At 39.7% G+C, this 24,648-nt stretch overlaps 1 protein-coding gene across 9 annotated transcripts in view; it reads left to right on the top strand.

The window, feature by feature from the left end:
* The window catches only part of CCSER2 (coiled-coil serine rich protein 2), a 139,820-nt gene extending 115,598 nt beyond the window's left edge, over positions 1 to 24,222 (top strand). For 3 of the 9 annotated variants that reach the window (XM_045024046.1, XM_045024043.1, XM_045024045.1), the window contains exons 10-11: positions 2,704 to 2,788; positions 19,081 to 24,222. In XM_045024046.1, coding sequence (XP_044879981.1) covers positions 2,704 to 2,788; positions 19,081 to 19,911 — 916 coding nt within the window. In that variant the 3' untranslated portion in view covers positions 19,912 to 24,222. The remainder of the gene's footprint in view (positions 1 to 2,703; positions 2,789 to 19,080) is intronic. The other 6 variants (XM_045024049.1, XM_045024047.1, XM_045024048.1 and 3 more) reach the window with 3 other exon arrangements.
* The last annotated feature ends 426 nt before the right edge of the window (positions 24,223 to 24,648 follow it).

Below are 24,648 nucleotides of genomic sequence, written 5' to 3'. Positions count from 1 at the left end.
CTGTCTTAACAATGTCCCCTTAAAATATCTTCTTTGCTATTTTCCATCTTTATTTAAAATTGGACGATTGATGTATACAATATAATGTATAAATCCATTAAAACGAAATTAGAAAACAGCAAGATATATTTACTTACACTAAAATAAATGTTGTGACATTTGGAGTTAGTAGACTGTCCCGTCTCGTGAGATTAAGCACATTTTACCCAAAAATAAACCTTTAGCATAACAACACCCAGCGGGCTCTTTCCCAGAGCAAGATTAATATCCTGTTTGGCACACTAAGATGCTTTAAATAACCACTTCCAGCAGATGACCAAAAATATGTAGGTAAATAACTCAAAGCAGGAAATCTTTATAGTAGAGGTCCAGATCTAAAATAGACTAGCTGTAACTCCAACTGTTGTGCCTTAGTCAAATCATTTAACCTTTCTTCTTTAGTTTTTCCATTTGTAAAATAGAGATTAATAATAATTACCTGCCCTACAAAACTGAGCAATTCATTTTTATAAAGTATTACGTAAGTGCTAAAAATCACCCTACTGTGGAAAAATTCCTACAGAGGCTCAGTTCATTTTTAAATCTGTTAACTGCACACAAACAGCTGAGCTTAATTTCTCCTGGAGAAATTGGGGCCCCAAAATCTTCCCAACTCTATATTAAATGAGTTATTTCTTTCAAGTTAGTTAAATTTGGATGCATCTCACCTTCCTTCACCAATATCAAAGATCCTCATTAGGCCAGCCCTGTCAACATGGACAGGAGTCAGTTAAAATTTGTTTCATGGGCCTACCTATGTGGAGCAGCTAGGGTGAGCTCTGAACTGTGTATTTAGATGACCTTTTTCCTACTGATTGTAGAAAATGTTTCATTCTTTTGCGTGCAGCTGTTGGACATCATGTGTCTTAATGTTGTAATTTTTCTGTCACTGATTGTACCTTTTTTATGTGAATATTTTTCTCATTCCAACATCAGTGGATACGGTCCATATTGTGCTGATAACATTGCTGGACCTCCAGCAAGCAGAATTTGCCATCATATAACAGTCTATTCCTTGGCCAAAGCATGTGTGGCCCTTAATGACCACTTATGGAAGGCTCCATAAATGTTTACGTACTCAGTGTGTCTAGCTATGGCCTTGTAAGTTAAAATGTGTTTGATCAGTTCTTAGATACTTTTATCTCATCAGTTTCTGAATACTCAGGCAGCACCTCTTGAAAAATAATCTACAGTCTGATGTCAGACCCTAAAGATGCTGTTGTTGGCAAATTCTAAATGATCAAACACGTGTGGTAATATCACAATACTTTTCAACCTGCAGCTTTTTTACATTCTTATAATGAAATTTGAATAGCAATAAGTGAAATTAATGAGACTGTCAAAATGTTTCTTGACCTTTTGATCATCATCTTCATAATTAGACTATTATTGGACTAAATAAAGAAGAGTATTTTTGTAGAAATATCTTGAAAGGGAAGCCTCGTACTGCAACAGTTCAAAAATTGGAGAGATTTTCAGGGGAAAAATCATCTGTGCCTTGAGACATTCTGGAAATCACTTTTCTTCTTTCTGGTATACAAATTTTATTTCCAGTTTCATAATCTTGTATCCATTGTCTGTTAGTAAAAGCTGCCAGTTCATAGTGGTGAGTCTTCTCGAAGTCTTAACACTAATATCTCCATACTACACAGTCTGTGAAAACAAAAGTTTTAAGTTTTAATTTTATACATAGTTGATGGAAAATTACTTTGGATTGTGGGATGAGGTAGGAAGCCTGGATTATTTCATGACTTGAGAGAGAAATTCCAGTTTGGATGGATTTCTTTTAAAGGTAAGGTTGTGGAGAAAATGCTGAGCTTCATAAAAAAAAATGTTTGTCATAGGAGACTGTCACCAGCATATCATCTAGATCCACAAAGAACTTGAATTGAAATGCAGCTGTAAGTGTTATTGATGTATGCCAGATAAATAACCATCTAGGGATATGGCAGAACAAATCTTGCATTTTCAGAGAGCATTTAAAGATAGCTTTATATATTATGACATTACGATCTGGTAATGAAGAGTTCAGGCAAAGCATAAAGACACTGGCAAACTTCACTCATGCCCTTTCACATTCAGTAAAAACTGTTCATACCCAGATCTGAAGGATGCGAACTAAAGCTCACAGTCAAGCATGTCAGAAAACCTTTTCTCCATTAGTACATTTCTTGTAAGCTAAAGCTCATATGTGTTTACAATTAAATAAAATGGTTGAACAGGCTTATTGTGACTTACATCGAGGTGCTTTGAAATAGAACTTTTTGTCTATAAATGTTATTAGAAAAAAATATTCTTTCCTTGTCTTGTCTGAGTTGGGGCTATTTTCAGCATAAAAAATTAACTCCTAAAACCATGTTACACAAAATGTATGCCAATATATATATATTTTAAATAGAGATTTTTCTAAACCACAGGATCACTGATACGCTGTCATACAGGGGGAAAGTAAGGGATCTGCTTAGTCTAATGAGGGAATCATAACTTGTCTAGGTTTGCTAATGGTTTTAGTAATTTGTGGTGTTAAGATTAGCAAAAGAGAAGAATTGTAAATGACAATAATATTGTATTTATTAGAAAAAGGACCAGTGTGGCTTTTTGGTGTCTTATTTTCCCCTGTTCTCTTTTTTTTATTATACCTTTTCCCCCTCTCTTTCTGCACAGGGTGGGTATTCTGCTCCCTCCTTCTCTCCCTGGCAGGGCTCATTCCAGGGCATCCCTCGGACTGTTCCACCGCAACGCAGACAGAGTGAGTCTGTACCTCTCACTCATTTCCCTCACTGTGTTCCAGTAGAAACTTTCCCTTTGCACGCACTGTTGATCATGTAGTGTCCTTCTTTCCCAGCAGAAATTTACAGGCATATACAACAGTCTGTGGCCTAACCTAAGTGCTTCCCGCAGTCACTAGCAGCTACAAGTTAAAGCTTTATAGAAGTTATTCAAAGCTGATTTAATATATTTGTTCTTAAGACCAACCTGAATAAGCCCTTCTTTCAAATCTTGTCTAACATATATCTTGCTTCCTGTATTCCTTTCCTTTCTATGGTTGTATCACGCTGTCCTGTTTGTGTGTGGTCTTTCACTCATAAACTCTGCATGTGTCCATACTCAGATGTATACATGTATGCAATGTGTACCTTAGTAAAATCTTGGTGAGAAAAATAGGGTCATTCTCACAGTAACCCAAGAGAGGGCTTTTTATAATTTTTTAGGATGGCTTTTTTGAAACTAATATTTTTCTCTAAAATGTTTGTTGTGTAAAGACATCTGACGGGCTGTGAATGGCTGTTCCAAACCATGCATGATTTACTAATGTTGCTTTTGTGCTAGCTACTGCTTGAGCTAAAGTACAAGCTAAAATTTTTCTATTGCCTTGAATCTGGAATACAAAAAACAAAACTGATGATTTTCAACTGTGTGCTTACATAGATAATAGAAAAATGGTAAGTCTTTTTGAGCTTCAGTATTTTGAATGATCTTCTGGATATGGCAAAAGAAATATAACCAGTTACTAAAGATTGCACTTTATTCATACAAATTTACTATAATTTGCAAATTACAGTGAGTTTGATGTTCAGCTATACCCAAGAGTGTGTTTGGATCCGAAATACAGTAAACAAATATATATAGTTATTAACACAAATTAATGTTTAAATTTCTGTGAAATTTAAAAGTAAATTACATCCTGGAAAACTATTAAATCTATTAAACATCTACTGAAATAATTGTAAAAAAAGTTCACAAGGAAAATCTTATGACATTTAATATATTTTAAAGAGATGTAAAGTACTATTTTGACACTTTTGTGAAAAATACTCATTTAAACAATTCAGCATGAATAAAGGTTAAGTTCTTCATAACAGATCTTCTCCAGGTGCTAGTCAGACCTGTTTTCTCATATTTTTCTTGTGTAATTTAGTGTTCACAAAAGGTGTCAAGTTTGCTAATGGCAGTAGGCTGAAATGTTCTATTCACAGGTGTAGCACAAGCAGTAGCAGTGCACGATTCTTGTACTGCCCCACCAATGTGTCAGCCAGAGTCTGCAAGGATCACTTGTAGGAGTGAGGGGATGGATCTGACTCCATGTATTCAGTTCACAATGCTTCTGAGCATACCAACAAGGAAGTCAAGTTCTGTGAATGGTGACTTCTGAAGTGCCAGGCACTCACGCATTAGGAACTGGACTAAGACTATCAGCTACTCATACTGATCATTTAACTAGTGATGAAAAGCTCTGTATTCCATTACCTGTTCTCTGTGCAGTTCAGCCCCATATCTTTTCTCCTTTAACATTAGCACAGGGGTTTTTTTTGTTTTTGGTTTTTTTTAACAAAATCAGTAATGCTGTATGAAGCTGCCCTAAAAGAATCAATTTTGTATGTGCTTTGATCTTAGGCTACATGCTCTGTCATTACATGTGAATACATTGCTGCTTGCTTTCTGCAAAGACAACAGATGAAAGTCAGTAATAGACTAATTAGGATGAAGGGTAATAGGCATATTATTCAGAAGGATAAATCTGTTTTCTATAATTGTCTGGGTACTCCTGGCTTTGTTGCTGCAAGTCTTACTGTTAGGCTTGATCAGGAAGGTATATACTGGAAGTAGAAGTGTGGAGATGATAAATAATCATGTTTCTGTGTATATATTAAAGCATACAATTTTTATCAGCACACTTGCCAAACCGGTGCTCTCTGGCATAATTTTTGAAAGCATTCCATCCAGAAGACAACATTACCAGGAATAACATTTGTAGCCCTATCTAATCACTCTTTGTAACACAGTAATGTTATTTCCAGAAAATAGCATCTGCCAGGGTGTAATTCCAAAAGCAGTAGTATAAGACCAGGTATGGGACTTGGTGTCACCAGTAGATAGAGCCTATATTGCAGTTAGTGTCACTGTTTTATTGCATAAATTGTGGGGGAACATGATATACGCTTGGTTTAACTCAGCTGTATTTCTGTTTGGAGATATTTGATTCCCATAGTTCTCTTCAAACAATTTCTTTTAGTAACTGTTTATTCTGGAGGCTAACTTAGAAGTATCATCTGCAATCTACTGCCAGTTGTGGATGTTGCAAAATTTTACCAACCTTCAGAACTTCACAGTATACCCTCTGATAATGACAGCAGTCTGTTTGCAGATGCATACAATTTAGACTATCAAGATATATAAAGCTATGAAATAGTCGGTTATTTACACAGTTCCAGTGTGTTGCTACTTTATAGAACAAATAAGTTTCTGCTACAAAAATCTTACAATCCAATTATGTTTACAATCCACCCAGATGGTTAGCGCTAACAATCAAGCTAACAGACTTTAGTGCTTAACTTGCCAAATGTACCGTCCTTAATATTGCACAATGTTAGTGAACATATTGTTGGGTGTATGTTTTGAGTTTTACTGAAAGTTAACACTAAAGTGAAAATGATTCTGAAATATTTCTAACTCTGAATATCATTTCCACATCTTGTGATAGAATTTAGCATTTTAGACTGTGTAATCATTTGTCCAGTAAAAGATTATTTGTTTATATGCCATTTCCAGGAACAAAATTTGGATATCTTATTATATTCCTATAGCTCCCAATACTGTGTGTCATGAGTGCTCAAATCTTACATGTTCCCTACAGCGTTTTTCTCTTGGTAATAATATACAATCAGTTGCTACTACCGTGGGGTGGTTTATGTGAACTCGCCCCAATCCAGTTTAAAAATGTTATCAAAATGTGGGGATTTCAGAGAAGCATGTCATTAATGGCAGAAACATTGGAAATTTAGTTTTTAGGATTAAAACAGAGTAATGATTAACAGAGCATTTTGAAACCCAAGCATATTGTTGTAATTTCTCTACTGGTTTAAGTACTCATTGCAACAGGAGCACACTTAACTGAAAAGCCAGAGTTTTTTGGGGGGGAAGGAGGGCGGTTACATAGATAACATTGTACTGATGCAGGGCACAAGTTCTCAGGACATCTTTAGTTACTAGACACTTGTCAGAGTTTTTTCTAGACTCTATATGAATTGTAGGTGAAAGAAAGCTAAGCAATGTGGGCTTTATTCCATCAACAAGAATAAGCTGTTGTGTGCATTTTGATTATAAATTATTTCAATAGTGTTTTGCCAAGATAAGGTTTGATTTTTTTTCATACTTTTAAAAAACAAACACACACCTAACCTCATGAGATGTTCCACAAGAAACAGTAAATTTCTTTGCCAGGTTAAAAGTATTAATCCTTATTGGCCATTTAGGATGCGTTGCAGTTCTGAAAGCTACACAAGCTGACACTCTTAGCAAAATGAGACTGCTTCAAAAAACTGCTGAACCCTGGATGCTATCTGCTTGGTGTGGTGAGGGAATAATTTAAATATTGTAAATATTCTGTGACATGGTTATACTACAGTGCATTTGGGTGTATGTTGTTTATACCTTGATTTCAGTATTGTGAAGTTAACTTTTTAAAACATTAATTTTAAGGGAAAATGTGGTGTACGTATTCTTTAAGAAAAGTGTCAGACTTGGAGAGCAAGAGACCCGGAAGCATTTAAAATGTGATTATACTTGTTCGTAACATATTTACAAACAAAGATTTAATCAAACCCTTTATATGTGCGCACACACATCTGCCCAGATACACAAAATACATGCTGTGACATGGTAAAGTTTTATTGTTATGCACTCGGGTGGTATTATTGCTCACAGGTGAAGAAACAATGGAATTTACAGAAACCATCCCAAACGTTGTTCCAAGCAACCTTTATTACACCATACTATTAAGTATTCTGCATATGCTACACATCTGACAGATTTCTAATATAATTTTTCTGGTAAGGTTTAAAGAAATTGGTATAGTGTTTTGTATATGTCTGTAAAGTGAGGCTCCCTTATAGCTTTGAGTACTATGGTACACAATCTAGCTAATTAAAAAAACAAACTCTAAACATTTTTCCAGGCATAAAAATGCCTTGATTTTAAGATCTGATATTTTGGTTCTTTCCATGGGTAGAAGCAGGAGTTGTCTCACTGGGAAGCTGTAAATGACCACTTTCTGATGGTGTAAAATTATTTCTTCGCCTGAAAGGTTGCAAAATATTGGATATTTACCCTCCCAAGAGAATATATTTCACATCTCGCCCAGGATAACAGGAAGGAAGGAAATTCCTCGTTTGGGCAGAAACATTTTTGTGGGAATTTGATTTTAGATAGCCAAAATAAAGTTAAATCTGCTCAAAGGAGTTGAATGTTACAAGGGAGGCCCCAAGAAGATAGATTAATAGGCAGTGAAAGTAACATAGTCAAAATTACATGGTAAATAGAGTTTATTGTATGGGTCTGCAATTTATCACATGATGTACTTGATCACTTTGTGTGAGATGTGTATGTATAAATTTATAAGCATGCACATTCATTATAACACATTACATTAAATACTGTCAGTACTATATCACCATAAGAGGTTAAATGTATGAAAGCCCTAAAGTTCAAGGAGTAAGAACTTTTTTTGGTAAATATCTTACTATCGGTATTACATGTAGAGCAGTCTCTTAAACCACACTACTATCTTTGTTGGAAACTGGGGACATGCAAATGAAGGGGAAAAGTTACAATTCAGTCATGGCAAGTGCTCATTGTTGCGTCTTGGTCCTCTGACATCATTGTCCTTGTCTTTTTTCTTGTCTCTGCTTTCCCATTTTGCCATTGGCAAGGAGTTGAGAAGTTAGTCCATTACTTCTGTGATAAAGCGTGGTACAGTACAACTTCAGATTTCTTCCCATCTCCTCCTCGCACATCTCTGTTTTCGCTCCCAGCATGATGCATGCCTATCAAAGCCATGCATGCAGTCAAGTTATTTATTGCACCATTTTCCCCACTTCAAAATATTAATGAGAAAAACGCTGCTTTATTTGTTCCATAAAAACATGCTATCTAGAATTGAGATCAGAGATACAGCTATGTCTTTTAAATATAAAAAGATTATTAGCACAATGAACCTTAAAGCTTATGCTCCAATATATCTGTTAGTCTATAAGGTGCTACAGGACTCTTTGTCACTTCTTAAAGTAATGGTGCTTTATTTCTGTCTTTTTCATGCCCACATTGTCTTAAATATTTTGTATTCATAAATGACACTAAGCTTATTTGCAAATTGTCTCAGTGCTGGAATATCATTGTGACTCAGTTAATACAAATGTTTTAGTGGAGATCCTTTTCATTGAATAAATTAAATATTTCTTTCTGGCTGTGAACCATGCAGATTTCTTCTGGAAGAGTTAAGAGTAATTGTGCTTTATATGTTTCTGCTACTATGGCAGGGATTGCATTCAATCATTTGTAATTGGTGCACCTAACAATGCACTGATGGGTGCAAAATTCTAGACACTCTTGCCATTACAGAAATAAGGCTTTCACGCGTTGTTATAAGTAGAATGTGTGCACAAATCTTATTACATACTGTACTTGAAGTTTTGAGGACTGACTATCTTCAGTTACATAGTAACTTTATGACATTCATAGGAGGCTAAAATAATGTAATAATTAAATATCTATGCGCTTGGCCACTCTGTACATCAAACAAATATAAAGCCTATTAGTATAATCCTCTATACTGGGTCTGAAATAGACTCCAATATTTGCGATCATGTAGAGCAATGGAAAGCTTCTGAATGTGTTCCATGCAGTAAAATACTATTGTTAATGGACAGGACATTGGATTTTTTTCTTGTTCATATTTCATTGGGAGACTGGTACTAGACTTCTCGTAGCTAATCACTTAATCCCAGTCTATTACTAATTTCATATACTAATGTTCCCCCTCTGTTTATACTACAAAGGAACAACATGCAAATATATAAAATATAGGTTTGCACTAACAAACATGTTGTGAACATTACTTAACTCCCTTCAAAAGTAGCCCCCCATTTATATATACATTGTTTCCTTACACACTATCTTGAATGTTAACACACTTTGATCTGAGTAAGAAACATCCAGTTATAATTCCGTTGGATACCAGTAAAATAAATGCATAAATAGAACCTGTCATCTGTTGTTTACAATGGTTGCTGAATTTTGGATGAAGCCTAAGGTATATTCTTTTTTAATTTGGCACAAAAGAAGCAATTCTGGACTGGAAAAGTGTAGTTGCTGTTGGAGCAAGATAGATTACAAAGTGATGTGTAAATATTTTGGCAGCCCCATAGCCTCGCTTACAATTACCCTAATGTTAATTCAAACTGGTATCTTTCCTTTCCTCTGACCTAACTGATCATTGCACTACAAGTACCTGTATTAGAAGATTAAATGTGATGCTTACTTTTTAACTAGATAAGTCAATCTGCAGAGTAAAGGTAAGCATTACTATTTATACTACTGGATATATACCGGTATTAACTTTAAGTACACACACACACACACACTTGTATTCACATGTTTGAATTTTCCCTGACTGAAATCCATCATTCTTCTTTGAATGATAATCCCTATTGTATGCCACTGAGGATTACTTGCATGAACCTGGAGTAGTAGAGTCCATTGGTCTATGCATGCGCCCATGCATTGCCTCGTGATTTCGCCCGAAGCACTAAAGGGTGTGGAGAACTGACTGCGGCTTCATTTTCTTCTCACCACCACAATGTCCGAGTTAGAGCTTCTGCTTTCTAAACTTTCCTGAAAAACTGTTTTTATTCTTGTATATAATTCAGATTTTACTGATTCTGTAGTAGTTTGTGTTCATAGTAATTTTTGTAGGATTAAGGACTTTGGGATGCCGCTTTGTCGGTTTCCCGCCAACCCTCTTTCCTCTCCCCCCCCCTTCCCCCTGGTGTCTGGGTACTGGATTGTGCTGAAGATGCTGGGATTCAAGGTCTGCGGTTCCTGCCCTCGCTTGTTTTCGCTCAGCAATTAGTTCCAATACTGTCTGTACTGCTTGGGGGAAGCTCACATCGTATCCAGGTGCAGTATCTGCCTCTCCTTCCCTGCCCATACCCAGGAAGGCAGGGTCTGACACACCTAATGGAGGTCTCCATGGGATGGCAGTTTGATCCTGGCTGGTGAACTCCCCTCTCCCTTAAGTTGGCCTGCACAATCCAGGAGTGCACCTCCTATCACCGAGTTCCAGTCCGGATCCGATGGGACCAGCGTTATGGATCCCATACTGGGGCCTAGCCATGAAACACGGAAGCATGCACATAAGTATGGCAATAAGTCTTCCTCCAGATCCAAGAAAGAGACTGCACTGTCCACCAGTTCTGGCCACGGAGTGGCATGTTCCAAGGCTCACAAGAGCGAGAAGTAAGTAGTCACATTGTTCGCTAGATTGAACAGTCCTGGTTCCCGAATTCTGCATCTCTCCTGCATCGGCTCCACTGGCGCAGCATGAATCGTCGATACTGAGGCAGGCCCCTTTATCTGCCCCAGTTCCCTCTGTGGAGAATCTGATGTGCTCCTGGGTCCTCATGAATGGTTTGCCCTAGATCAGATGAGGTCTCCATAAGTTCCAGTCCATTCACCTGCTAAGAGGGCCTTCTCTCCGACATCGGATCTGCCACCCTCTGGTCTTGTTCCTACAGCACACCCTGTTCCATCAGTCCTGTAGACACCCCCATTTGTACAGGACTCTGGTTCCTCTGAGTCTGAGGTTTTGGACACTACTCATGGTCCGCTGCTTCCATTCTGAAGGCATGCTTATCAGAGAGTTCCGATAGCACCATGACAGTACCCTTCTTTGCCTCAGCACAGGAGCCACTGGTACCTGGCTTCATGGGCATCACTGCAGCAACAGCAGGACCAACTAGGTTGGCCATCATCTGGTTCAACCTGGGAAGAATCCCCTGTCTCACCACCCTCTCCTTTATCGAGTAGATGTTCAGAACTGGGGCTGGATGATATGCCAGTCAGCCCAGCTCAGATGGTACTGACAGATCTGGAGAGGTTCCTCTAGTCATCCCCAGATTCAGCTGTGTCATCAACGCCCTTCTCTTCCCCAGACAACTAATGTCAGTTTCAGGAGCTGCTCAGGAGAACGAACAGTGCTCTTCAAAGCCCACTGAAGGAGGTGCAGGACAATTTACACCAGCTACTAGACATCTTGCATGCATTGGAACCGCCCAGAGTGGTCCTATCGATCAACGCCGTTGTCCAAATGGCACACCATGGACACGTGCATCTCCACCCCGAAAGGGGAAGAAAAGGGGTCTGTTTCTGTTCTCACACCCTCTGCCTAATTCCTTGGTGATCCAGGCTGCTATGGAGCAGGCCAGACAACAGCTTCCATGTTCCACCCCCTCGACGAGGGCAAGAGGCTATATCTTATGGGTAAAAAGGTCTTTTACTCAGCCAGCTTCCAGTTCTGTATCTTGAACTACCTAGCACTGATGGCCAAATATGACTTTTCGAACTATGGACAGATGGCAGATTTTACAGATGAACTACTGCAATAGGATCATGCACATTTCTAGGCTATTTTGGAGGAGGGCAAGTTGGTCTCCAGGACTATACTTCAGGCTGCGGTTGATTCCGCGAACATGTCTTCACGTACAATGGTGACTGGAATTGTCATGAGGAGAGAATCCTGGCTACATATCTCAGGCTTCCCTAGAAAGGTACAGAGCACAATTGAAGACCTCCCTTTGAAGAGGACCTCTTCAGCTAGAAGATGAGTGATTCCTCTAGAGAGTCTACAGGCCCATTCTACAAGAGTGCAGGCATCATAGAGTGCGACAGTAGTTGATGATGCCTGCACTCTTGTAGAATGGGCCTGTATCTCATCTGGTGGGGACAGTCCTTATAGCTGACAGGAGAGTAACGTACCCTGAAACCCACTTTGAGATTCTCTGGGTGGAAATGGCCTGCCTAAGTCTCTCTATGGCCACAAATATCCTAGGAGACATCCAGAAGGGCTTCATCCACTGTAGGTAAAAGTCCAGGACCCTACAGACACTGAGGAAGTGAAGCTGCTGTTCCTCATTTGAGGCATGTGGTTTAGGAAAGGAGGTTGGCAAATGTTTGGGTTGGTTGAGGTGGAAGCAGGAAACCACTTTCGGTAGAAATCTGGGATGCAACCACAGCAAAAAACTTTATCCTTATAAAACACAGTGAAAGAGGGGGTTTGCCATCATGGCTCCCGGTTTGCCAGCCCTCCTTGCAGACTAGGAAAGTGACCTTTATGGAAAGGAGGCAGGAGGCTAGGGGTTCAAAGAGAGAGTTCATTAATGACGTAAGGACTAGGTTGAGGTACCTCTGTGGAGCAAAAGGCTGGATTGGCAGGCTTTTAGATACCAGGTCCTTCCAGAACCAGGAAGTCAAAGGGTGGGTTAAAACGGAATGACCCTCCACCAGAGGGTGGAAAGCGCTTTTAACCACTGCATGCACCCTGCTGGAGTTGAGAGCAAGTCCCGATCCCTTCAGATAGAGGAAACAGTCCAAGAGCATTGGGATGCCAATAGCCTCATGAACAATACCTTTCTGTTGCGCAGGAGATGAAGTGTGCCCACTTAGCTCAGTAGGATCATTTTCTGTAGTCCTTCCTGCTGTTGGAGAGGATCTCACGTACTGCAAACGAACATTCTCGTGCCAGCAGAGATGTCCATCCAAAAAACCAGGCTGTCAAGTGAAGCGTCTGTGGATTGGGGTGTCTGAGTTTGTCGTTGTGTTGTTTGAGCACTTCCAGAATGTTAGGAGCAGGAGTGGAGGATGTTTTGATATGCAGAAAAGCAGAGGAAACCAGAACTGGTGAGGCCAGAATGGAGTGATCAGGATGACGGTCACCCTCTCCCTCAGAGTTTGTGAAGGATTTGCAGCATGAGTGGTAGAGGAGGGAAGGCATAGTTCACCTGGTTCAACCAGTTGATGACCAGCGTGTCAACAGTACTGAATGCACTTGATGTTGGTGTGAGATTCAAAAAGAAGTTCCTGCTTGAAGTTCCCCATTGACCAAAAATGTCCATGATGACAGTGTTGTGCAGTTCCCATTCATGGTTGGTTGCAAAGTTCCTGCTGAGAGCATCAGCAATCAGCTTCTGGGTCCCTGGTACGCAAGCCACTGACAAGAGGATACAGTGTCCAGCGTGCCATTTCCAGAGGTGCACAGCTTCTGCACACAGCACTGGGGACCTTGTGCCTCCTTTCTTGTTTATGTAGTGGTGTTATACAACATGACAAGAATGGATGGATGGTAGGTAAAAATGTGTGGCATGCTTTGCTTACTGCCTGAAGTTCCAAGATGCTGATGTGCATTCTGGTTTCTCGAGCGGTCCAAGTTCCTTGCGTCATGCGGTCTCCCATGTGTGCTCCCCAGTACATCAAGTGAGGCATATGTTATGGCGGTCACACTCAGTGAGGATAGAAGGAAGGGCATTCCGGAACAGACTTGAAGAAGGAGGTGACGTCTGGAGGAATGGTGAGAATGATGTCCATGGGTTGGTAAATGGGGGAGTAAGCACCTTGCAGCCATAGTTGTAGACCGCGGAAGCGCAGGTGAGCAAAGGCTATGACATATGTGCATGCTGCCATGTGGCAGAGGAGGGAAAGGCAAGTTCTGGCTGAGACAGAAGGGTTGGATGTCACTGAAGCGATCAGGTCCAGTAGACTTTGGAACCTGTCTTTCGGTAGGTAAGTGCACGTGGAGGCCACATCAATGCAGGAATCGTGTAGGGTGAAAAGTTGATTTTTTTGATGTTCAAACTCACCCCTAGAGCTGGGAGATCGATTCCCCAACTTCTTTTCTGGATTGCGTTGCCAGTAGCCAGTCATTCAGGTAAGGGAAAACAAGGATTTCTTGCCATTGGGGGTGAGCTGCTACCATGAAGAAAACTTCTGTGAAGACTCGTGGACCAGTAGTGAGTCCAAATGGGAGGGCCCTGTATTAGAAGTGTCGCAGACCCACCGTGAATATTAGGAACCATCTGTGGGTTGAGTGGATGTTGATGTGGAAGTAAGCGTCCTGTATATCAAGAGCTGTAAAAAAATGGCCGTGAGCAGTACAATTTTCATTTTGGTGCTGGCATATCTATGCCTAGGAATTGTGGTGTGGCTCTACAGAGTCTACAGGCCCATTGTGGATACATATAAGGCAGCCACATGGAGTTCAGTACACACCTTTTTTCTCATTATGCTCTAGTGCATGATTCTGCAATGGATGCCTCATTTGGCGCAGAGGTTCTCCGTTCCACAGTTCTGTCATGTTCCTCACACTCTTCTCCTAGCTAGGTACTGCTTGTTAATCATACTCAGTGGAATACAATAGGGACCATCACTTGAAGAAGAATGAGAGGTTACTGACCTGTAACTGGAGGTTCTTTGAGATATGTGGTCCTGTAGTGAGTCGGTGTGGCTCCCCTCCTGCCCAGCAGAGGGAGCTCCCTACCAGACGCCCAAGTGGGCTGAGTCATCACGTCCTGTCCCCGCCCCCCGGAAGTCAAGGGGCGGGGCAGGAAGTAGAAAAGGAGAATGCCAGAGCTCAGTCAGGAGCCAGCCACCGCCGCGAGCAGACGTGCCGGCGGGAGCTCCAGACTGGGAACCCTCCAGGACCTGAGGCGGCGATCAGGACTGGCCCCCATTGCCCCGCGCCCGGTACGACGAGGAACCCGTGGAACTTCCCCGGGATCGGAACCCGGAGCAGCCGCTAGGACTTCCTCCCGCCCGGTATGAGGAGGAGCCGCTGCCGCCGCTTCCGCCCTGCTGTTATCCGGAGGAGCCATCGGAGGCAGCCGGGCCGGACTTCCCGCAGGAGTTGCCGGACCTCCCCCCAAGCCCTGGTCCTTCAGACCCCATGCTGATGGACTGGTCCGAACTCACGACGACCAAGGAGCAGGTACCGGTAGAGGGGGGAAATGGAATGTAGCCCGGGGATAGCCGACCCCTGTCAGGCTATAGGCACCGAGGTGCCCATGTCGGTGTGTTTCGGTCAGGACCCCACTGACCAGCGGCAGTGCTAGCCGCTAATAGGGCCCCGGGCTGGGACACAGTGGAGTGGGTGGGCCTGTGTCCCCCCTGCCACCCCACTCATGGGTGGCAGTCTCCCCCTCACCCCAGCACAGACAGAGCCGCCTGCACTAAGCTGAGTTGCTGTCATTGCCCAGCTCCTGACACCAGGACCTGAGTCCTGTGGACTATGGTTTGTTGCCCCGCCCTGACCAGAGGATCTGGGCTTACTGACTTTGTAGTTGCTCAGCTCCTGAGGCAAGGACCTGAGCCCTAAACTGGATTGCTGTTGCCCAGCCCCCTGTTCCAGAGGGCCTGGGCTTATATAAACTGCTGTTACCCAGCCCCCTGCTCCAGAGGGCCTGGGCTTCTAATTGAGACTGATTGCTGTTACCCAGCCCCCCTGCTCCAGAGGGCCTGGATCTATATTGAGACTGATTGCTGTTACCCAGCCCCCCTGCTCCAGAGGGCCTGGACTTATATTGAGACTGATTGTTGTTCAAGCCCCTGCTCCAGAGGGCTTGAGATGTGAGACAGTGCTACCCTGATTCTTGCCGTCCCACCAGTTAGAGGGGACAAAGAGCGAGCCGGTGTGGCTCCCCTCCCGCCAGCCGGAGGGTTGAGCCCCGACCAACAGCTTACAGGTCCCTATCAGTATTCCAGATTCGCCCTCCTTCTGTGCTGCAGATCTGGTAGATCTGCAGTGGAGAAGGAACTGGAGACGCTGGTAGTCCACTCTGCCCTTCATCACCTCAGGTAAAACCACCAGGTAATGCAAGGCTGCATGCCCGGATCAACAGACACTACTACTTTGAAAAGCTCTGGCTCCAGGCGCATGGTGCAGGCGCATAACCTTCAGTGGAATACAGATAGGGACCATACATCTCAAAGAATCTCCAGCTACAGGTAACCTCCCCTTCTGTGATGAACTATTTATTGCTGATTTCAGTCTTCTTCTGATCTTCCAGTGGTATAAATCAGGAGTAGCCACTGAAGTCATATTTGTGAGATCAGTGTTAGGCTCCTTGTGATTCATTTTAAACAGAGGGCCACATTTTTAGTACTTGGAAATTTACTGGAAGATGTCAAAGCCATCTGTGCTAAAGCTATGTCATAAGATTCATAGTTTGCTGAGATCTAATGCTGCTTTCCACTTTTGGGTCAACTGTTGGCATCCTTTGGTTATGAAAGATGTCTTAGGTATGTATGTCTTTATGCATTTGGCTAATATCTTCCATGCAATTTCTGTAATCCCAAATGCAAGTGCTTACCATGCCATTACTCAATTTAAGCAATATTTTTGTGTTATTTTATAAAATGGCAGCACAGATGCAGCATAAATAAAAGGTCAGTTTCTAACTAGCATTTCAGATATGCTTACACACATTGTAAGAATGTAAGTTTAAGTGGGGGATGAAGGTTGTCCCTTTCACTGTTACATTTCATAGACTACACTTTTTGATTAACATTTGACTATCAATTATTTTTGGGGTAGTTTAGCACATAGCTATGTATGTAATTTAATGTTCACGCATAACATATTTGGTTTTATTTCCTTTATTACTAAAAATGGGGGGGAAATGTGAACAGCTGTTTGTGTATGATAAACATTGACAAAGTACTTGGTGCCATTAAAAAATAATCATTTTGTTTTTTTCTAAATTGGCTTAGAAAATCTTAATTTTGTTCAAGTATTTTGGTTCTTTAGCACACATGCATTGTGAATGGTTCTATTCTGACTACTTGTGTCTGTGCTCAATTTTCTCAACAGTTTTTTTTTAAATTTATAAATGGGTTCTCAAAACAGTGAATTATTGGGGTAATATCATCCCCTCTTTGTTGTGCAAGTCTTCTCTGGAATAACAGGTTTTAGTTTGAGGTACAGGTACTATCCATATCCATTACATTACGATTGAAAAATTGACAAATTTGCCAGGATTTATTCTTTAAACTTTGATTTGTGTATTTAAAAATTGCTAATAGCTTATGAAACATCCTTTTTGTATCTGTAGTAGGATTGCTTGGTAGGAAAGAAAATGCTGAAGTTTACTACACTGCTCGGAAATTTGATGATGATAATCAGTGGAGGGAAAAATAATTTACGATGAAAGTAATATTTCGATGCTCTTCATCGCTCTCCAATTTATCACACTTTTCTTCTTTATACAAGTACCAGTTTTCACTGTGTTTAGTGTCTCTGCACTTATCTCTTTGTCAGTCATTATTGTCACTGGTCCAATCTCTAGTTTAACCTTGGCTAAAGGCGGAGTTCGTGAATCCAAAGGAAAAATCTCCAGTAAATCAGAATTAGATTAGTAAATTCTAGTGATCTATTGTTCCCCTTAAATTTGCTCTTTATGGAAAATTATAGTGGAGGTACTCTGAACCCCATTGAAGAGTTAGCCTACCAAGTACGTGTCAGAAAGCCAATGAAAGCTGAGGTGCTTGTTAATCTGGATAGCAGTCTGAACTACTCTTTGCAATGTGTTTACTTTGTTTGAGCAAGTATTAAAAATAAAGGCAAAAACCCCCAAATAATCCTCATCTTCAGTGTAATAATGATTAAAAAGTTCAGTCAAGGTAGCCTAATGAGAAATGTTGCTCCTGCTTTATTGATTCATTGTAATGGTGTATGTATGACACTATTACTATGTACTATTACTATGTACATAGAATCAGACAAAAACAAAAGTGTGTTTTGGAAGAATGATTTTCTGCTTCTCTGTTTAAGCCATCTTCAAAATGAGATTTTACTGTAGTTCATCTTTTAAAAAGGAAAAATAGAAAATTATCCAAATCAGATGTTGAATTTTAATAGCTTAAGTGCAGTATGGTAGGTTTTGTTGGGGAAAAAATGCTATGAATTACAGAATCTTGAGCAGTTCTTTTAAAATCAGTGTACAAGGTTGACGAGGTGTTTGTTGATTTCCCTACAGAAGGGTTTAGTTTAGACCAGATGTTAAGGGGAAAATATCGGAGCTGCCGTGGGGGGGGGCGCTGTGGGGTTTTTTTGGTTTTTTTTTAACACTCACCCGTCCAGGAATTCGGCAGAGAGCCCTTCAGTCACGGACAGTCTTCGGCGGTATTTTGGCGGTGGGTAATAAACCTTGCTGCCAAAGACAGAAGCACCCACCGCTGAAATAACGATGAAGATCGTCTGCGACTGAAGGACTCTCCGCTGAATTGCCGCCAAAGACCAGGAAACAAAAAATCAGGACAAATAGCATCCTGACTGTACTCTGGTTGGGACATGGAACAAACTCCTCAAAATCGGGACAGTCCCGATTTTATCGGGACATCTGGTCACCCTACCCCCAGAAGAGGTACTGGCAATTCTTTTGTTTATAATACTAGACTCTCCCTTCAGATAAAATGTAGAGTCTTCATTAAACCATGCTTATCTGGTGATGAACGCAATACATTCAACAGAAAGATATTACATGGTGTATCTCCGTCAGTTTATTTGAATGGCCTTTAGGATGAAACAGCTGTATAAATCTAGTCAATAACCTAATTAGGACAAGCTTTATATCAAGTCTTCTGTCCTCAGCTCGCCAAGAAAATTAAATCTTTAGAAGTGGTGTCTTTAGAATGCACTTCAAACACAAATTTGTCCAGTAAAGTCCTTACCTACTCTTAAAAATCTTTAAAATTGATGAAAGGCTTGGGATAGCTAATTGGAATGTGCATTGGGCAGAAGATAAGATAGATGTAATATAACAAATTTTATTAGCTATTAAAGGCACTTGCATCTGAATTTACCAGTACTCAGACATGGCTCTGTTACTGCAGTGCAATACAATTAAAGAACAAAACATACAATTGTTAGTTGACAATCTCTTTCATATTCTTTGTTTTAAATCAATCAGTAAGTTTCTTTCCTTGTCTTTCATTTTGTTTTGATGTGTATATTTTAGTGCTGGCATAATTCTTTTGTGCATAATTTACCAGTCCCGCTTGTATGTATCCCATGGATCCCCCTTGTTTGACGAAGTTAACTTCTTAACACAAAAACTGAATATGTAAGCGTCAAGCACCAGATCAGCACATCTTGAGTTTAAAATGTTAACTATATACATTTCCCTAGTCTAATATGTTAATGTATTTTCTTTTTAACAGCCTCAAGTACTACAGCCTTCCAGCAGCCTTCCCAGTTCCACAGACCTCGCCCAGGGAAAATTAATAAAAACACCACATACCGAGGCCCACAGTGAATACCCTAAACAGGGCCTGCATGAAAACGGTGATCATCACAATCAAAATGCTGCAAATGGCTCTCACACAAATAGCCTGAATGAGTTGAACATTTTACTGAGTAAACGTTTAAATATAAAGGACCTGAATGAGAGTGAACCTGTTGAGGACAATTTGAAGGTTAAAAAGAGTGCGAAAGAACCTGGAGAGCTGGCTAGTAATGAAGATAGTACACTACAGTCTCTTCCCTCTTCTTGTCAGACACCTACCCAAATGGATGCTAGAGATGTGCAGACTAAGTTAGCTGCGAAAAGTCAACCTTCATCCCCAAACCAGGCTTCTCAGCCAAAGACTTTAAGAGCTTCAGAGCCCCCAAACCAGAATGCTTTAGTGCCTCCTTCAGTAGCCAATACTGCATCATCCCCAAACTGCCCCACTGCTTCCAAGGCTGAGCTACCATCATCAAGTAGTGCAACACAGCTACAACCAACATCTAGCCAGACACACCTAAAGAGTAAACCGAGTCAGAGAATTTCTAAACTTCGCCCGCCAACTATTTCCTTTGTTAAATCTAAACAAATAAGCAACCCGATGCTTATATCTCCAGAACCTCAGAACTTCCATTCCAAGACTAACATCCCAAGGCCGCTGGCACAAAGAAAGGAAAATGTGCAAAATCAGAATACTGGTTTGTGTTCTGGGGATAGTTTGGCTTCTAATCGGCATTCCCGCCTCCCTAAACCAAAGACACATTAAAAACATGACATCCACATGCACGTCTCATTGGAATGAATCGTATATCAATTGCTTATCATATATTGACTGCTTTAGTTATGGCTTTGTTATCCAAATCCTGAATGAATATTATAAGTGGAATCTGTCATTAATATTTGCCTATTCCAATCTGACCTGTTTGGAAGTTGATGCTATCAAAAACTCTGCAGCTTCTCTTAAGAGAACATAATGGTTTATATTTAACTATACCTGTGGCCTGCATTAGCAACTTGATTACATTACCCTTCTCTCTCTCTCAATACTTAACAAATGCTGAAGCCTTTGATGACCACTAAACACTTTTCCAGGGTGCTTCACCAAGCATTTGAGGAGAGCAGGTTGCTTGCAGAAATCATTTCTTGTTTTTTATTAATGTGGACTATCAGACAGGGAAATCACTATTCAATCTAATCTTTTGGTTCTGACTACCAGTTAGGATTATAGCAGTGGAAAATAATACAGAAACCTAATCTATTAGCATATCTTTTCCTGGCCATAATTTGACTCTGTATTCCAGAGGCCTATGCAAAATCTTCGTATTTATCAAAATTATCTCATGACTCTAGTGACATGTATTTAATGTTGTTTTAATCTAGGTTTGTTTTCCTACAGGTATCAGAATGTTGCTCTATTTGCTTTTGAGCTCATCTTCACCATTCACAGATGGCAAGCAGATCTCACAGGGTGAAATGGCTCTTATTGCACAGAAATATCAATCCATCCATGCATTGTAGTGAAAGTGTAATATGCTTTTGTGTTATTTAATAGCCATTATTGGGTAAATTTTTGAAACAGAGTGCTAAGGATACTTGTGCAAAAACCTGCTAATGCAGGTGCTTTTTGAGATGGTGCATAATGAGCCTTGGGGATAGAGGGTCCATGACACCTATGCTGAGAGTTTCATAACATACATTTTAATTAAGAACTTTTAACTTTATTGTAATATTTTTTGTATTTATTGACTTCCTGTTTACTATTGGAAGACTGAAGTATCTGACTTGAAATGTTTGCACAAAACTTGGGTGTAGATGTAGGGATTTGAAATTATTTTACATAATAAAACTTTTTTTTAAACTACTTTTTACTAAAACCCACAGCTTTGCTTTGAGCAATCCTATGATGTCATAATCAGAGCTGGTACTCTGAGTATTTCAGAGAAGGGTACTTCCCCCCCCCCCCCCAGGAAGGAACTCGGTGGGTAAATAAAATAAGGTAAGATATTTCTGCTCTCTCTGGGTAGGTATTATCTCTGAAGGTGGTCTTTAAATATTTGTCAGGTGGCAGCCGCGGGGGCATAAAGTTTGTAAATGCACACACTATAGATTAAGTGCATATCCAGCAAAGTGTTCCAAAAATTTACCCTCGTATCCCACAAAATCATAGCATCTTGTTTTCTTCAGTTTATATGTACCTGAGACTCAAGCAGCAGAACACTGTCAGAATTAGTATTTTCAAAAACTTACTCTCCAGTGTGTAATAAAACAGAGAAACAACACACAATAACACTGTTTTAGGCTTTTGCTGAAGGAAGATGTATTACCGTACACTTTTTCCAGGGAATATATTGTGTATGTATACATCCACAGGAATCTTCAGTAATAAACTTTGGCCCTTCTTAAGCCAAGAATGGCTATCCCCAATGCAAAAATAACAAGCGACCTAAACTTTTGAATAGATGGAACATGAACAATGCAAGCAAAGTGCTCACATTGTTTGCTTTTAATCAGCAGGAGGCGAAAGAAATCCATAAGTACACTTAGTTTAATCTGTTCATTTCACATCTGGTTATACAGTTCTGAAATAAAACCGAACCACGTTTTTTGTTAATTCATATAAAAAATCTACTTTAGCATTAATATTGCAGTAATTGTTATATAAATTGATCAAAATAAGACTAAGCACAACACTACTGTTATAATGATTATTAAGTTTTTTTCTTTCTAGAAAGATCCTGAGTATCCTGTTTGCTGTCCAGAAGCAGAGTAGGCCTTAATATGTGAGGAGTAAATAAAACTGATTTTGTATATATTCATAAAATTAACTCCTGGCAGTTGACTGTTTCTCCAGGGTTTGAAAACTGCTGATGAAATGGTCAGGTTCTTGGTTCATTTTCAGGTCTGTATAGATTTTTATGGAAATTTTGAAAGCTGACTTTCCTTAAAGGAAAGGTGATTTTATTTTTAATGTTATACAGTTTGTCTATGGAGAGACTATTTTCATTTAAAGGAATGCTGTTGGTGTAGAGAGATTTCAGATTTCCTCCCTTCCCTGCCCCCCCACCAAGTTTTCACCAATCTGATTTACTTTTAAAGAGATAGTAAAATAAATAATGTGTTTGTTTGTTTTTTAAATCTGCACCTTTACTGATTTTAAGTTACAAAGAAAAGAGCCCATCAAGGTTTTCATAGAAATGCAAAAAAAAAATTGTTGTGGTTCTTCCTGTTTCTATAGAAACTTTAGTAACATGTATTCCTTGATGTGAAAAATATATATACACACACACACATATTCACACTCCCTTTTTTATCCTAACAGACTAGTAAATAAGAAATGGAGCCATGGGTAGCAGAGTTGCTATATGTTCAAGACCATGATGCTAATCTAAATTGTAGTTGTGCTGAGTTGAAATTCTGCTAAACATTTATTCACCTAAACATAAGTACATATTTCTGCTACTATCATGACTTTACCAAGGATGGTTCCAATGTATGTACAGAAAGTCCAGAGTATGGGGTAAAGCTTGTTAGTTGATGGAACAGCGGGAAGAGAGGTAATGAGGTGAAACTGAAGTCTCACTCCTGTGAAAGGAAAAAAAATGCTGGTGCTGTATGGAACTCTTCAGGTCTGAAATGAAAGAAGCTACTTTATTTAAAGGTGGAGATGTTTCATCAGTAGTGGTGTAGATGATTCTAAATGAATAAAATTAAGGGTTAGATGTATCTGAAGTTTTTTTAGGTTTCTAAAATTGGTTATTGCTGACTTTTTCATCCGTTTCAGGTCTCAGACATTCTTTTGTGCAGTACTCACAAAAGTATTAAACTACTGTTCAGTATATGTGTATAAAGAAGAAACAAAACAAATTGCATATTTTAACAAGTGAAAACACAAAAGGAGAAGAAAAAATAAATTGCACTTTAAATGAGCTTTATTGCTTGGAGTTGTGCCTAAAATAATCTAAATGCCTCCTGTTGTGTGTGGCTTTTTTGTTTGAACCTAATTTTCCTGCAAGTGTTGCTGTTTCCAAGATATCTTTATATCACCTAACAGAATTAATATACACTCTAGCATGTAAGAATATCCATATACTGTAGCACGTTTTCATTGTGTATTGATTTTATTTTTTTAATCATGGAATTTTAACACCAATGCAACTCAAGACCCTTCCCTTCTCCCCCCTCCCCCACCCGGTACTTCATTAATCCCATTTGAAGTCAATGGCAAAACTTTCATGGGACTAATATTTAGCCCTTGGAGAATAATGTTCCTAGAGTATATTGTGGAGATGTTAATGAAGAACCATATGAAATACTAACCCAGGGGGTTGGTGAAAGTAATAATTTACCATAGCCACTGAAAGTCTTTTCACACAGTTCATAGAAAAATGATTCTAGAGTTCAAAATCAGACTGCAGAGAGGTTCAACTAGACTGCATCATAGATCAGTAAAAGGCAGTCCATTTTTGGTCTTAACTGCTGACTTATTGTAAAGAAGCTAGAAGAGTTGAATACCATTTGAGTTGTTTATTTTGTTGTTTGCATGTCATTACTCTGACATCCATATAATGATTTATTTCATGTGTGGGATGGGGGAAGTTTCAGTTTTTGCACAGCACATAATACTCTTAATATGGACATTCTCATACCATTAAAATGGAAATCCACTCTCGAATTGGGCTTCCATGGCTATTCTTTTTCATCTCATCATAGTGGCTGGCATGAAGGAGGGTGGATTTTAATAGATGATCATGTTGGTAGGCATGAGTTTTATAACCTACAACCATGCCATCAAGGAAATTCAAGAGTACTTCAATCACTGTTGTGGTAAAGCTGCTCACTGCCTACTTAAAGCACCACAATAAAAACATTAACTCCAGTGTTGGTATTTAAAGTCTTAAATTCAGTATTAGCTACAAAAATATCCTTAATATCTACAGTGTTGGTTTTTAGTTTTATTTTTTAAAACCAATTCAGAGAAAATACTATATATTGGAATTTGCTTGTAAAGTTGAGTTTAAAAACCTGTATGTAAAGATTCTTTCCTTTGTGTTGCACTAGTGAATACAAATAAAATTAATAATTCTAAGTATCCAGTTATCTCAACATTCATTTTGCCTCTTCCCTTTATTCCGCTGTAAGTCATCCCTGTGAAAAGTTGCAATGCTGACGAAAGGAAACTGTGCTGTTGCTTAATCTCCATAATTGTGCTTCTAGAGCTTTGTGTTATTAATGGATTTGTCTCCCCTCAAACAAGAGTCATCTTTTTTATAACTAAGACATTTGGAATTTTCTTCCTCAGAGATGTTCAAAGTAAGGAAATCTGAAAATGAGAGAAAATTGAAAGCTACATTTTAAATTGTGTCCTCTGATAGAATCTGGTATTAATCTAGATGAGAAGCAGAATGGGATAATTTGATGTGAAAATTTAAAAAGTGCTTTGTTTTGACTGTAGCTCAAGATGAGGGGGAAGTGGTGAGAAATGCATAGCGGGTTTTCCTATGGA

This window comes from Mauremys mutica, chromosome 7, assembly GCF_020497125.1.
Source record: "Mauremys mutica isolate MM-2020 ecotype Southern chromosome 7, ASM2049712v1, whole genome shotgun sequence".
Lineage (NCBI taxonomy): Eukaryota > Metazoa > Chordata > Testudines > Geoemydidae > Mauremys > Mauremys mutica.
Note: the sequence above shows the minus strand (reverse complement) of the source record. Positions and strands in the feature narration are given on the sequence as shown.